The sequence below is a fragment of the Eremomyces bilateralis genome (genome assembly GCF_010015585.1).
Source record: "Eremomyces bilateralis CBS 781.70 unplaced genomic scaffold P152scaffold_4, whole genome shotgun sequence".
NCBI lineage: Eukaryota > Fungi > Ascomycota > Dothideomycetes > Eremomycetales > Eremomycetaceae > Eremomyces > Eremomyces bilateralis.
The window spans coordinates 958,415-970,812 of record NW_022985070.1 but is presented as its reverse complement, the minus strand read 5'-3'; the positions used below and the strand labels follow the sequence as shown (position 1 = coordinate 970,812).

The 12,398-nt window shown below is 54.3% G+C and overlaps 7 protein-coding genes across 7 annotated transcripts; 3 read left to right on the top strand and 4 right to left on the bottom strand.

The window, feature by feature from the left end:
• Positions 1–129: 129 nt before the first annotated feature.
• P152DRAFT_243238 (UPF0052 domain protein) lies at positions 130–2,203 on the top strand. The gene is made up of 4 exons (XM_033674644.1): positions 130–540; positions 593–610; positions 661–946; positions 1,000–2,203. The coding sequence occupies exons 1-4, from the start codon at positions 321–323 to the stop codon at positions 1,922–1,924; spliced, it is 1,449 nt and encodes a 482-aa protein (XP_033536685.1). The 5' UTR covers positions 130–320; the 3' UTR covers positions 1,925–2,203.
• On the bottom strand, positions 1,992–2,356 carry P152DRAFT_471696 (Apc13 domain protein; the record flags this gene model as incomplete). Its single annotated transcript, XM_033681088.1, has 2 exons — positions 1,992–2,297; positions 2,342–2,356. 2 exons carry the CDS (start codon positions 2,354–2,356, stop codon positions 1,992–1,994), a joined length of 321 nt encoding a protein of 106 aa, XP_033536684.1.
• A 359-nt stretch (positions 2,357–2,715) lies between these two features.
• P152DRAFT_471695 (ribosomal protein S14) lies at positions 2,716–3,025 on the top strand (the record flags this gene model as incomplete). Its single annotated transcript, XM_033681087.1, has 3 exons — positions 2,716–2,777; positions 2,865–2,964; positions 3,017–3,025. 3 exons carry the CDS (start codon positions 2,716–2,718, stop codon positions 3,023–3,025), a joined length of 171 nt encoding a protein of 56 aa, XP_033536683.1.
• Positions 3,026–3,182: 157 nt separating this feature from the next.
• Positions 3,183–5,534, bottom strand: P152DRAFT_456091 (DNA polymerase alpha/primase associated subunit). Its single transcript, XM_033678923.1, has 2 exons — positions 5,097–5,534; positions 3,183–5,044 (listed from the first exon to the last, which is right to left on the bottom strand). The coding sequence occupies exons 1-2, from the start codon at positions 5,420–5,422 to the stop codon at positions 3,529–3,531; spliced, it is 1,842 nt and encodes a 613-aa protein (XP_033536682.1). The 5' UTR covers positions 5,423–5,534; the 3' UTR covers positions 3,183–3,528.
• Positions 5,535–5,860: 326 nt separating this feature from the next.
• On the top strand, positions 5,861–7,651 carry P152DRAFT_243242 (CRAL/TRIO domain-containing protein). The gene is made up of 2 exons (XM_033674645.1): positions 5,861–6,859; positions 6,907–7,651. The coding sequence occupies exons 1-2, from the start codon at positions 6,046–6,048 to the stop codon at positions 7,320–7,322; spliced, it is 1,230 nt and encodes a 409-aa protein (XP_033536681.1). The 5' UTR covers positions 5,861–6,045; the 3' UTR covers positions 7,323–7,651.
• On the bottom strand, positions 7,572–9,246 carry P152DRAFT_431270 (IF-2B-domain-containing protein). The gene is made up of 2 exons (XM_033677417.1): positions 8,652–9,246; positions 7,572–8,602 (listed from the first exon to the last, which is right to left on the bottom strand). Exons 1-2 carry the CDS (start codon positions 9,183–9,185, stop codon positions 7,703–7,705), a joined length of 1,434 nt encoding a protein of 477 aa, XP_033536680.1. The 5' UTR covers positions 9,186–9,246; the 3' UTR covers positions 7,572–7,702.
• A 611-nt stretch (positions 9,247–9,857) lies between these two features.
• On the bottom strand, positions 9,858–12,180 carry P152DRAFT_464910 (fatty-acyl-CoA synthase; the record flags this gene model as incomplete). Its single annotated transcript, XM_033680596.1, has 6 exons — positions 9,858–9,979; positions 10,032–10,461; positions 10,515–11,151; positions 11,201–11,309; positions 11,369–11,747; positions 11,794–12,180. 6 exons carry the CDS (start codon positions 12,178–12,180, stop codon positions 9,858–9,860), a joined length of 2,064 nt encoding a protein of 687 aa, XP_033536679.1.
• Positions 12,181–12,398: the final 218 nt, after the last annotated feature.

The window sequence follows — 12,398 nt, the reverse complement described above, 5'->3', positions numbered from 1 at the left end:
GACAAGAAGTAGCGTAACATGAGCCAATATCCGGATCAAGTTTTGAATATTCGCCCTACGCTTAGATGCTTAGGATGGGTCACATAAAAGGCAGGTCCTCGAATACTACAGCTATCTTTGCAGACGTAGCTTGCGCTGTGTACACTAAATGCGGAATTGCCTCGTGCTGTCTAGATCCCGAGCCAACAAATAGTACGGATATGAAAGCAACTTTACATCAATTCCAACTCAAGAAACGTGTTCAGATCTGGCACCACTTAAATAATCTTGGATCGTGCTGATGAAGTCAAAAACGCCATCTTCTTGATCTGTGTAAAGCGATGGATGACCACCTCCAACCCCTCCCAGCTCTCCTGCTCCAGAACGGCTCGCGCAATCGGAAGGGGATCGTGGTTTTCTCCGGTGGCAGCGCCGCCAACAATCTCGTCGACGTGTTCTCGACGCTTGTTGAGAGCCGAAAATGTAACCTGAGTTATGTCATCCCCATCAGTGATAACGGGGGAAGTTCGTCCGAACTGATCAGAGTCGTGGGAGGACCGGGTACGTCCCCTTTACCGAATCGAAAGCATGTTTCTGACTATATCGCTAATAGGGATCGGTGACGTGAGAAGTATATGAAGTATCTGGAAGTAAGAGCACGGGAGAGCTGATGTTGAACAGGCCGCTTGGTCCGCCTCATCCCCGAAGACGACGACGTGAACTCCGAGCGGACCGCCCTCCACAACTTCTTTAACCATCGGCTGGCACCCGACCCGGACAAGGCACGGCACGAGTGGCTCGAGATCGTGGAAGCGCGAAGCCCCCTGTGGAGTCATATTCCGTCCGAAAAGAAGGAGCTCATCCGTTCTATCTTGAACCACGTCAACCAGGAGATCGTGAAGCGAATCCGGCCGTCGTCGACCTTTAACTTCTCGGCGGCGAGCATTGGGAACTTGTTTTTGACTGGGTAGGACCTCCGGGTTGGGCATGTGGGCGTCTACTAACGTTCACGTATCATAGTGCGCGACTCTTCACAGGGAGCTTTGAAAGCGCTATATACCTCCTGAGCAATATCTGCCGGGTCCCACACCATGTGTCCGTATTGCCGGCTATCAACACTAACTTCGCACATCATATCGCTGCGGGTTTGACCGATGGAACGTCCATCGTCGGGCAAAATGCAATCTCCCACCCGAGTGAGCCAACCTCATTAAACCCCCACGCGAACATCGACGCGGAGACGAATGCCCATGATTCGATCGAAGATGCCAATCTCCCGGGGACGCTCCCCACCTTGCGCAAACAGTACATCTCCTTCTCCAAACACCACGAAGAAGATCTGCCGTCGCGCATCGACCGGATCTGGTACATCAACCCCTACGGCCAGGAGATCGGCCTCCTCGCGAACCCCAAGGTGGTTGCGGCGCTGGACGACGCGTCGGCCGTGATCTTCAGCATCGGCTCGCTGTATACCTCCATCATCCCATCGTTGATCCTTCGCGGTGTGGGAGAGCGGCTCGCGTCCCCGGCCATCCGCAACAAGGTGCTCATTCTCAATGGTACGATCGATCGGGAGACCGGACCGTCGAACAACCCGTATACAGCCGTGGATTTCATCGCCGCAATCGCCCGCGCCGCAGCAACGAGTCGCGGCCAACATCAACCGCCGGACCCCCACGAGTACAGGTTATATGTGACGCATCTGATCCATTTAGACGGAGACGGGGCACCTAAGGTCGACAAAGACGAACTCTCCCGCCTGGGGATTGAGACCATCCGGTTGTACGGACGGAAGATGAGTAATGGGAAGGGACTGGGGTACGATGGGAAAGGGTTGACGCAGGCGCTGGAGGCGACGATCGGCAAACGGGACCCGAGTCGGAGCCGGAGGAATACGTTGAATGATTCGTATCCGTCGAATCAAAAACCAGACGCCACGCCTTGACCTAAAGCAATAGAGATGGATATCGTGGAACACTCCGAATGGACGTCATCAACTCCCGACGCCGCGTTCACCGAATCGTGACCGCCTTCAGCTTCTTCCCCAGATCCTCCGTCCCCTCTGGCTTCCTCTTCAGCAGCTCCTCCAGCCCTAGGTCGCGCCACACCGGCTCCTTCACTGTCTGGGTGGCGCGCGTGATCCCGAACGCCGCGTGCTGGTCCGGTACGACGTCGTCTTCGTCCTCCGGGTTCAGTGGTTGGAGATGGGAGGGGACGAAGATGTCGTCGGGCTGGAGGAGGGTGCGGTTGAATTCTTCGAGGAGGTCGGCGTGGTGGGAGGCGTGGAGGTGGAGGAAGTTGTAGGAGGCGTCTTTGCTCTGGTGAGGGGTTAGTGGGTTGGATCTACAGATAGGTGTTGTACAAGCTTGCTCACCATGTTTATGAATCGGGAACGGATTGAGTCCTAAACAGACGATTTGATAGACACTGTGTGAAGTGTGATATCCAGTTGACCAGGCTCTAATGGTATGAACTACGTGCTTTGTATCGTTACTTTAGTTCATGTTGTTCTATTTGGTGACTTGGCTGCGGTGTTTACGGACCCTTCGTTGGGTTGGCGAAAAGTGGGTCCACTTCGCGCCTCCACGTGACCAATCCCTCTCGCTTGAAGGCTTGGCACTTCACCTCGCCAAATCGCATTTTCAACATCACACCCCGACATCCACCACCCAGCATCCACGACCCGATTCCAAACGACAAACGTCTTCCTCACCACCTCCGTCATCAATTATCAAGATGTCTCACGAATCCGTCTGGTTCTCCCGCCCGCGCACCTACGGCAAGGGCTCCCGCGAATGGTGAGTTTTGCCTCGAGACGTCTACGGATGGGCGACGACACACATACCTGGCTGGGAAGAACTGCGCTGACTTGATGGTGGATGTAGCCGTGTCTGCACCCACAAGGCCGGTCTGATCCGAAAATACGGCCTCGAGCTCTGCCGTCAGTGCTTCCGCGAGAAAGCCGCTGACATCGGCTTCACCAAGGTACGAATTTCCACCACGGCCTGCTCCAACATTTCCCATCTGACGATCGCAGCACCGATGAACCACCTGTCGACGATGGAGCGTGAGGGAGGGGAAGTTGAGAGCGCGACGAAAATGGGAGGGACATAGCACGCCGCCGGCATCGCTTTATCAGTAGCATTCGGAGTCACTGGGACGGTTATGATTATCAAGGTCGAAAAACTTCGGACGCCCTTCGGGTGGAATTCAGAGATTGCAAAATCGTCTTCGCTATTAACGCCGTTTCATTCATCACGTGTGCCTTCGTCAGAAACGGAACTGCGGGATTGGACCAATCTTCTAGGAAACGAGTCGAATCGCCAGCATCGAGGGTGCTAAATACAGTGTTTCAGCACCATCAGATCCGAACGATATCCACGCGAGCTCGCTCATATAGCCTGTGACCCATAACCTCACCCTCTTCGCGATCCCTGTCCGTGACCGCTGCAGGTACCACGGTCATCCGCGCATACGTCCCCGGCCCCTTTTGCTTGGACAAATTTCCCGGGTTGACCACGAGCACGGATTCAATGACCTACGAACCAGTTAGCTAGGGACCTCGTAGATTGATTTGACTTTGCCCATGCGTACCTTTGAAAACGGAGTCAGAACCGATGGTGTGACTAGAATATCGGGCCGGACATTCAACCACTCGCCCAACTTTAGGTATGGCACATCAAGCATTGCGCTGACATCTTGGAACTGCACGTCCTCCATCCCATCGCCAGACACTCCTCCAGAGCCCGAGTCGTAGGCACCTGGTGGCGGCACGATCGGGAAGAAATGCCGTTGTTCAATGATCTGCCTAGACAGCCTCGCGAATATATTCTCCTGCTTCGCTTTCCCTCCCACGCACTCCGACATGCGAAGCGCGTCAAGCACATCCTGCGTACTGATCCCGATGACCGCCTCGTTCATACTCAGCGTGACCGGGTTCGTGACAACCGATGCTTGCTTCGGCAGGCCGAATTCTTTCTTTGGGAGGCGGTCTTGCGGCCACGCCACGTGTTTGGAGATGGCGTCGCGCACTGACGGGCAGAGGAGAATGCTAACCGATGGATTGGCTTTGGTCAACTCCCATAGCGGCCGCGAGATATAATGTCGGAATAGGTCGGTAAGAGTGGCTTGGTCCGGCGACACTGGGATCTCAGAGGGAAGATCGAAATCGCCACTCCGTATCAAGGGGTGATCGGTGTCGATGAACGGTCCCGCCAAGATGATCGAGTCGGCCATGGTTTCGCGAGCGACATCCATGAGCGCGTCAAATGCGGAGAAATCAAGCCGATCTTGCGTCGTATATGGTCCCGAGGCGACCAGGATGGTCAGGGGCCGTGTACTATGTCCGCCGTCCCTGCCCTCAGAACCCGCGAGTCGCTGGTTATGAACATCTAGTTCTTCGGGGAGCGATGCGGGAGGGGGGAGAAGGGGAGTATCCAGGACCTCGGACACTTGGAAGAAGTCTCCAGACGCATTAGTCCCCTTGAGAGCCACAATCTTTCCAGGGAAGAAATGATATCCAGGCAATGAATCTACTCGTAACGGCACTCGGAGCCCTGCGCCGGTCCGACGGGAGGTTTCCAGAACTAGCGACGCAGGCACCAGCCGCCCTTCCCCCGCATCGGACGCAATCCGGCCCACCGCAACAACCTCACTGGTGCTCTGCGTTACGGGGCTTCCAAACGCGCTGTCGTCCAGCTGATGATGCATCTGCACGATGCTCATGAACTCATCGATTCGATCGTCCAGGATCTCCGACGCCTCCGTCAGTTTCATCGCCATGGTTTTGTACCCGAACTTGCTCATCTCCGTGTTGGCCTTCAGCTTTATTCGGGCGGTTGCCGGTGGTTGCTCTGGGACGCTGGGGACGTCGATCGTCTGGTTTAAGGTCTCGACGACCACGCCGGCGTTGGGACGATCATGGAATTGCACGTGTCCCCCAGCGCCGGGGGAAGAGTTTCGAGTACTCTTGGTCGATTTGGGAGTGGGGGTATCGAAGTTGGACTTTCTCTTCGCGGCGGATACCGGTCCGGGACGAGGAGTGTTGAAATTCAAACCGTCGATCCTAAGGACAAATTGAGCTTCTAAGAACCGGTGCACTTGAACGGATATCTCACATTCCAAAAACATCATCCGCCGGCCTCCCTGCTTTGGGCGTTGCCCCGATTGTCCGTCTCTCATTCATTTTCGGATGCGCCTTGCCGCGACTCTCCCTCTCCAACGCATCCTGGATGTCTTTCTTCAAATCCCGAGCGGATTTCAGGCTCAACTTCGTCTCTTCCGAGCCCATCTTGATGCAGTAGGACTCCCATTTGTAAAAGAGCTCCTGCGGGGAGATGGAGTAGAGGCGCACGATCGACTGCAATTCACCGTATAACTCGGGGGACAACTCGGTATCGGGGGAAGCAAACAGCTCATTGAGAGCTTGCTTATGGTCGTCCATGATTGTAGATATTCGGATATCCAAACTAGAGGAACTGGTGTGGAGGACCTGCTCTGTTGGTCGTTTCGATCGTTTCGGTGTTTAGACGTCGCTACGGGATTCTCTCAGACAACGCGGTGCGGCGGGAGCGTGAAGAATAGGAAGTCGCACCTCGCAAGACGCGACGACAGGGAAGGCGCGAACCCCTGCAGAAAACCCCACCCAGACCCCGGTCGCACCTTCTTCCCCAACCCTGCATGGTCCCTTGATTGATTGATCCAACTAGAGTACCCGACCAGCAGCGACATCTTGGATCTTCGTGGCGACTGGCGATCTTTCGAGTTTCAATATTTCTGCATTGTAGAAATAAATACTTATAGATGTCAATATCTACCTCAATTGACGCAATCGCTTAACCACACACCTTGGAATCTGGAATGAAGCAGTCTCTGACACCCATTCTTCACGACCGTTCCAATTGCAGCCACTCGCACTCAGCTAATTTCTCCCCTATATAGCGGTCAACTACCTGCATACGCTATAAAGGCTACAAAAGCCAATCAGCCCCCTCACAGAAAGGCAACTGGAGCAACCTCAACGGGTTCATTTTCTCTTGGACTTAATACCTTACCTTTCAACTCAATATGGCGACCGCAGCTGTGACAGAACCGGAGCAACTCAGTAGTGGAGTGGCAGATTTGGCCATTGTAGAGAAGCCACAGGAGGCCGGTCCACCCGCCGACCACACGACAACTTCCACAGGAGATAAATCCACGGCGGCTGAAGAACCGGCAGCTACCAAGCAAGAAGAGGAGGCAGCCAAAGAAGAGCTACCGTCTTTAGTCAAGGTCCTTTTTCCCGTTCCCACGCCGTCGAGCAAACCCGCACCGCACCACGAACTCACCCCCGAGCAAACAACAAAATATGAACAGATCCTCAAGGTGGTCTCCGAATGGACGGAAGTGCCCAAATCATCAGGTCGCAATGCTCCCAAAGAGCCCATTACCGATGAAGACCGGATGTTCCTCACCAAGGAATGTCTGCTCCGATACCTGCGCGCAACCAAATGGAACGTCACCGAAACCCCGAAGCGGCTGCTGGCGACCCTCACCTGGCGCCGCGAGTACGGCCTGCCGTTCACCGCCGACTACATCTCCCCCGAAATGGAGACCGGAAAGGAAATGATCTTTGGCTTCGACAACGAAGGTCGTCCGTGCTTGCACCTGAATCCCGGCCGCCAGAACACCGCGCGGAGTGACCGGCAATTGCACGCGCTCGTCTACATGCTCGAGCGTGTGGTCGACCTGATGCCGCCCGGACAAGAGACGTTGGCGCTCTTGGTGAACTTCAAGGGTACCCCCCCTGGCGGCGGTTCCAGCGTCGGCCAAGGACGAGAGGTGCTGCGGATCCTTCAGGGACATTATCCGGAACGTCTTGGGAAAGCGCTGGTCAACGACCGTAAGTCTTCCTTGTGACCACTGAAGAATCCGTAACTGATCATTCAGTGCCCTGGTACATCACCACCTTTTTCAAGCTCGTCTCCCCCTTCATCGACCCGGTGACCAAGACCAAGATGATCTTCGGCCCCGACATACCTGCCTACATCCCGAAAGAGCAATTGCCGACCGATCTCAAGGGGGATGTAGCGTTCGAATATGACCACGCGGCATATTGGCCGGCCCTGACCGCGCTGTGTGAGACGAGGAGAAAGGAGCAGCGAGAGCGGTGGGAGACTCGTGGGAAGAAGATCGGTGAGAGCGAGTTCTACCTCCGTGGAGGGGAGGATGCACAAACCGAGGAGGTGAAGGAGGTGAAGGATGTGAAGGATGTGAAGGAAAGCGAGTCCGTCACGCCGCAACCAGAGACCACTGCTGCCAAGGTGGAGGAGGGTGAAGCACCGAAATCTGAGCCGATGCAATAGATGCCGTATATTTTTTTCGGCCGTTCGGATCCTATCTGCTGGGTCTTGCATAGCCAGTTCGTCTTCGCGTTGCCTGGCGATAAACATGTTTTGATAGCCTAGGGCTGGCAGGTGTGCAGCGTTGGAGATATCACGCATGGAGGGTATTGTTCTGGTCAAGTTGCGCCATTCCGTTGTCCATTCGCTTTAGAGGTTGGCTACTACCGATCAAGGAATCGCAAGGATTGGACCATATCAAGATGGACCATAGACGTTTACTAGCAGTGGATGTTAATTAATTTACATATCATTCATTCACAATGTCGACCGTATCGCACTGGAACTTGATGGTGTAGATCACTCGCTCAAACTCTCTAAATTAAATTTAACGTTATAATCTTTCAACCATTCCCGCTCAGATTGCGAAGAACAGCTGGTACCGAACTGGGCGGCAAGCTGCCGAACTCGGTGACCACCATCTTGATATAATCCGCTGGCGTCACATCATACAACACATTCAACGCCTGCAGCCCCGGCGTCTCCCTCCATTTCTTCAACATGTCCTCCACCCCCTTCGACCCCTCCTTCCCTTCCACCGACAACCCCGCCGCCAACAGCTCCTCCGCCGGCGCCAGTTCATTCCCCACGATGCTATCCAACGCCACTCGCTCCGTGAACTTCACGCTCTCGCAGCACACGATGACCGGGATGTCCCGCTCGTATGCCAGCATCGCCACCACCGCCGTCCCCACCCGCGAATATAGCCGTCCGTTACTCATTATCGCGTGCGCCCCTAAAAATACCTTCGTCGCCCCCGTGACCGCGTGCGATGCGCCGGCGATCAGCGAGTAGGAGACGGACAGCCCGTGTGACGCGAGGACGGAAGCGAGGCGCTTGCCTTCGAAAAGGGGGCTGCTGTCTACGACGACAACGCGGAATGCGGTACCCGCCCGATGGGCCGTGAGAAGGGTTTGCATGACGATGCTGGATTTGGCGTAGGTGACCACCACGTCGCCGGAGACGATTTTCGTGGACGCGGTCTGCGCGATAATGGTGCCGGCGACGGTGATGCGCTCGGATATGAAGGCGTCGATGGCGTCGAGGAGGGTGGCTTTGGCGTCGTGCTCCGGGACGGCGGGGTCGATCTTGATGATCAGTTCTTTGAGGTAGCGGATCGCATTGCCCATGCTAATGCTGAGGGGGCGGCAGGATTTGAGATAGTCGATCTGCGGGGAGAGGTGGTGGGAGGTGAGATGGCGCGCCAGGGACGTGCCACCGGGAGTCGTGTACGATTCAATGACCTGAGATCCCCGTTAGTCTCCGCCTCGCCACCGTGTTGGACATACGTACTTCCTTGAACGCCAACAGCATCGCGATGCAGCGGGCATTGCTCCCGCATATTCGGTAGTTGCTCATCTGCAGTCCTAGCGCCACCACAGCCGGATGCACGTCTTTCGACGCGCCTTCGATCCGCTGCCGCCGGGGGACGCTGTAGAGGTGCTTGAAGAGCGCCACATTCTTCACCTCGCTATCGATGACATTCGGCACGGACGACGAGCCTCGTCTGGTCGCCGTGGCTTTCCCTGGAGGCTTGAGTGTGGGAGGGGCTGGTTGATTGCGCGGTTGCGTCGGTTTCGCGTGCTTTTCTGGTTTGGTTTGCGCTTTCTGGGCCGGGGTGGTTGGTTGTCCGTTGCTTGGTCCTTGATCCCCCTTTTTCTGTAGTCTTCTCGCGGCCTTCTCGGCCTTCTGTTGCTTCTTCAGTTCCGCATTGCTCAGTTTCGACGACTCTGCTGGTGTTGATGGCTTTGGAGCTTGGGAGCTTGGGGTTCCTGCAGTCACAGGAACCTGCTTTGGGGGGTCTGATATTGAGTCTGGCGTAGACATGGCTTGTGGTGTGAGGCAATGGTCCTGTGTTCGTGGATTTTTTAGAATTGCGCTTGAGTCATGCTTCGTTTTATCACGAGCATTTGGTAAATCAAATTGAAGATGGTCATCATGTCCGGCGGTCCATAAGTGCCATAAGTGCAAATACACGGCTTGTCAATCGGAGGATCCAAAGTTCTTGCCTTGTTGCCTTGTTGTCTTACCATACCTGTACCAGTACCAGTACTGCCTCCGGGGGGGACGAAATTGAGTTACGTCTCTTGGCATTCCCCCAACCATCACCACCATCACAGGCAGGCCCAATTCGCTCAAAAACAACATAATACCAAAAAGTATACTCTTTTCCTAATTAAGCAACTATTAGAGGCCTGTTTTGGTGAATTCTCCACCGCGTTCTGGTTAAGATCGTGGGAACTGTGCTTAGGGGAATGCCAAGAAAGGTAACTCAATTTCTTTCCCCCCGGAGGCACCTCCCCATATCATCACGTGAACATATATGACCTTTCAGATTTCACTCATGATGATGAACAACATGAACAAGATCAACCAATTCCACCGTCAAGCAATACAGAGGCCGCCACGTTGTGAGCGATGGTTAGTCTACTTTTTTCACTATGGACTAATAACATAGCAGCCTAGCCCGGCCCACGAGGCCAAGTGGATCAAAGATCACTACAGCTTCGCCTTGCCGCTCAGGAGTAACTGCTTCATCTCCTCGGTCAATGGTTTGAACCCATTCCCCTCCCGATCGATGAAATACATCCGATCGTTGCATCTTGGTGGCATATTGAAACCTGAAATGAGACACATTAGTAAAGCACACAATTGAACCGCTGTTCTACTTACCTTCTCGTCTAAGTCCGGTCTTCAGCTTTTTCATAATAATCGAAACTCTCTCTGCCCCGGGGATATCCCCTTTGCGCCGTCCTTCATCGTGGGTGGTGGCTTCGCCCTCGTCGACGATCACTCGGACGAAACGAGGTACTCCGTACGTCGGCAGCCCTCCCTTTTCAACCAGCCACTGCTCCAGTTCGGCGAGCAGAGTTGCCTCGTCGGTACCAGTTGGGTCTGCACCTGAGGATTTGAGGCTGATCGCCGCACAGCCTAGTTGCCCTTCATACCCGAACTCGTTCATGGGAATGGCGTAGACGTTCGCACCCAGAACCCTGGGATGCTTGGTGAATGCAATCTCCACCTCCGTCGTGGAGATATTGTGGCCTTTCGCGCGGAAGGTGTCACCTAACCGGTCATGGAACTTGACCCAACCACGCTTGTTCTGTACTCAGTCAGCCACATGGTCCATTGCGAAGAAAGAACTAGGGTTAATACGATTGAAAGCGAGTCCCCGAGCCGGACGAAGAGGTCTCCCTTTTTGAAGACATCATGAAGCATTTTCTTCCTTGTGGCTTCTTCACCGCTTTCTCCGACATAATCATGGCTCCGTCTCAAAGGCGACTCAATTCGAGCAATGGCTTCGCCTTTTTCGCCGAGATCGGCTTGGACGCAGAAGCCTGCCTTGTTTCGTATGGGCTCGGTCATCTCAGGATCGGTCTTCAGGATATACAACCCGTCTTGCCCAAACCATTTACTGCGCATCAGCGGGCCCCATCTGGCTACGTAGCCTACGCCCTCGTCATTCGACTTGTTCGAATTCAATATCGATGTGGGTGCTTCCGAAGCACTATAGTATTCAATGATCCAAGGGATCCCGAATTTCTCGCGTAAAGTCTTCCAGGCATGAGGCGAGAGTCCGAGGCCATAACAAATTTTGACATTGTGCATAGTCTTAGGGTCGGGGAAATGGGGGTCTGGCGGGGCTTGCACAAGATATCGGATCATTTCACCGATATACAAAACCGAATTGGCGTTGTAGTGGCGGCAGTCGTGCCAGAACCTACTCACTGAGAAGCGTCTCGCAAGGATAACGGTGCCAGAATTGGCAAAAGTCCCGGGAAGACATGCAAACCTAAAGAATCCGTCAAGACTTGCAATACATTGAGACCGGAAATACTTACGCCGCGCTCCCGTGAAACATAGGCATACAGATATAGAACCTGCGAGGCTCGTCATGCATATACGGCCAACGCTTGTTAGCCAACGTCATAAGGCTATAGGCCGCCGGCCCTATAATTATGTCAGTCTCTGTTCTGCGATGGAACCGCGAAGATTCTTGACTGTCTTACAAACTGCTGCCTTGGGCATGCCAGTTGTCCCCGAGGTGAATAGGTAGCAGGACGCATCCCCCTGCCCGATCTTGGGCCTGTCTTGTTTTGGAAAGTCTGCCATTGAAGGGACAAAGGGCGGCAAAGTGCTCTGAGCTAAGACAGCATCTGCGTTGATGAGAGGCACCGTGGTCGACTTGGGATAGCTGTCGTAATCGTATATGATGACCGACTTCAGTCCGGGAAGTCGACCGACGTCGGCTTCATCGGCAAGGCCCAATGATCGAGCCGCAGCATCCCACAGCTCATATGTGGTAATGAAATATTCGGCAGCGCTAATCGTGAGGCAGTGGCGGAACGGGTCCCGAGTGACGGCGGTATTGACCGGAGCAGGTATAGCCTAGAGATGTGAGCTGCCGAAACGACCACGATCTTGGATGGCGTACCCCGAGTTTGTACAACGCGAACCACGAGACGATGAACTCGACGCTATTGTTGACATACATTCCCACCACCGTCCGGTTCCCGATCCCTATACTCCTGAACGTCTCCGCCAACCGGCCGATTTCCCCACGCAGTTCCCCATACGTCCAGCTTCGGTCTTCAAAGACGAACGCCTCTTTCAGATCGTTTGTACCATAAGTAGAATGGAGCACGTGGTAGAACGACCAATCATCATCTCCATGTTCGCTAGCTAGCTTCATGTAGAAGTCTCGCATCTGACGCATGCCACGTATTTGCTCCAGGTCCGTGGAGATGGCATACCTCTTGTCCAGCCAACGAGCGGCGACGGTGGCACCTGCGGCAGTTGCCAGGGCAGGGAGTAACACCATTGTGTCTGAGTTGACTGATAATCAGTCGATCAGGCCTATGGGAGGAAATAATCGATGAAGGGTGTCCTTGGAGGAAGTAATCGATGAAGGATGTCCTTGATACACGCCTTTGGGCGGAGAACAAAGTGGGAAGCTATGCAATCCTATCGGACGAAAAGACGATTTTCTTGCCGTTCTTTACATTTAGGTAAAATAATAAGAGCCATGGCCATTGGGAC

Excerpts from the sequence above, each read along its gene's own strand:
- P152DRAFT_243238 (XM_033674644.1), top strand. The coding sequence starts at position 321 with ATGGATGACCACCTCCAACCCCTCCCAGCTCTCCTGCTCCAGAACGGC. Across the intron at positions 947-999 it reads GGGAACTTGTTTTTGACTGG|TGCGCGACTCTTCACAGGGA; the intron begins GTAGGACCTCCG and ends CACGTATCATAG.
- P152DRAFT_456091 (XM_033678923.1), bottom strand. The coding sequence starts at position 5,422 with ATGGACGACCATAAGCAAGCTCTCAATGAGCTGTTTGCTTCCCCCGAT. Across the intron at positions 5,045-5,096 it reads GCGGATGATGTTTTTGGAAT|GATCGACGGTTTGAATTTCA; the intron begins GTGAGATATCCG and ends ATTTGTCCTTAG.
- P152DRAFT_243242 (XM_033674645.1), top strand. The coding sequence starts at position 6,046 with ATGGCGACCGCAGCTGTGACAGAACCGGAGCAACTCAGTAGTGGAGTG. Across the intron at positions 6,860-6,906 it reads GAAAGCGCTGGTCAACGACC|TGCCCTGGTACATCACCACC; the intron begins GTAAGTCTTCCT and ends CTGATCATTCAG.
- P152DRAFT_431270 (XM_033677417.1), bottom strand. The coding sequence starts at position 9,185 with ATGTCTACGCCAGACTCAATATCAGACCCCCCAAAGCAGGTTCCTGTG. Across the intron at positions 8,603-8,651 it reads TGCTGTTGGCGTTCAAGGAA|GTCATTGAATCGTACACGAC; the intron begins GTACGTATGTCC and ends CGGGGATCTCAG.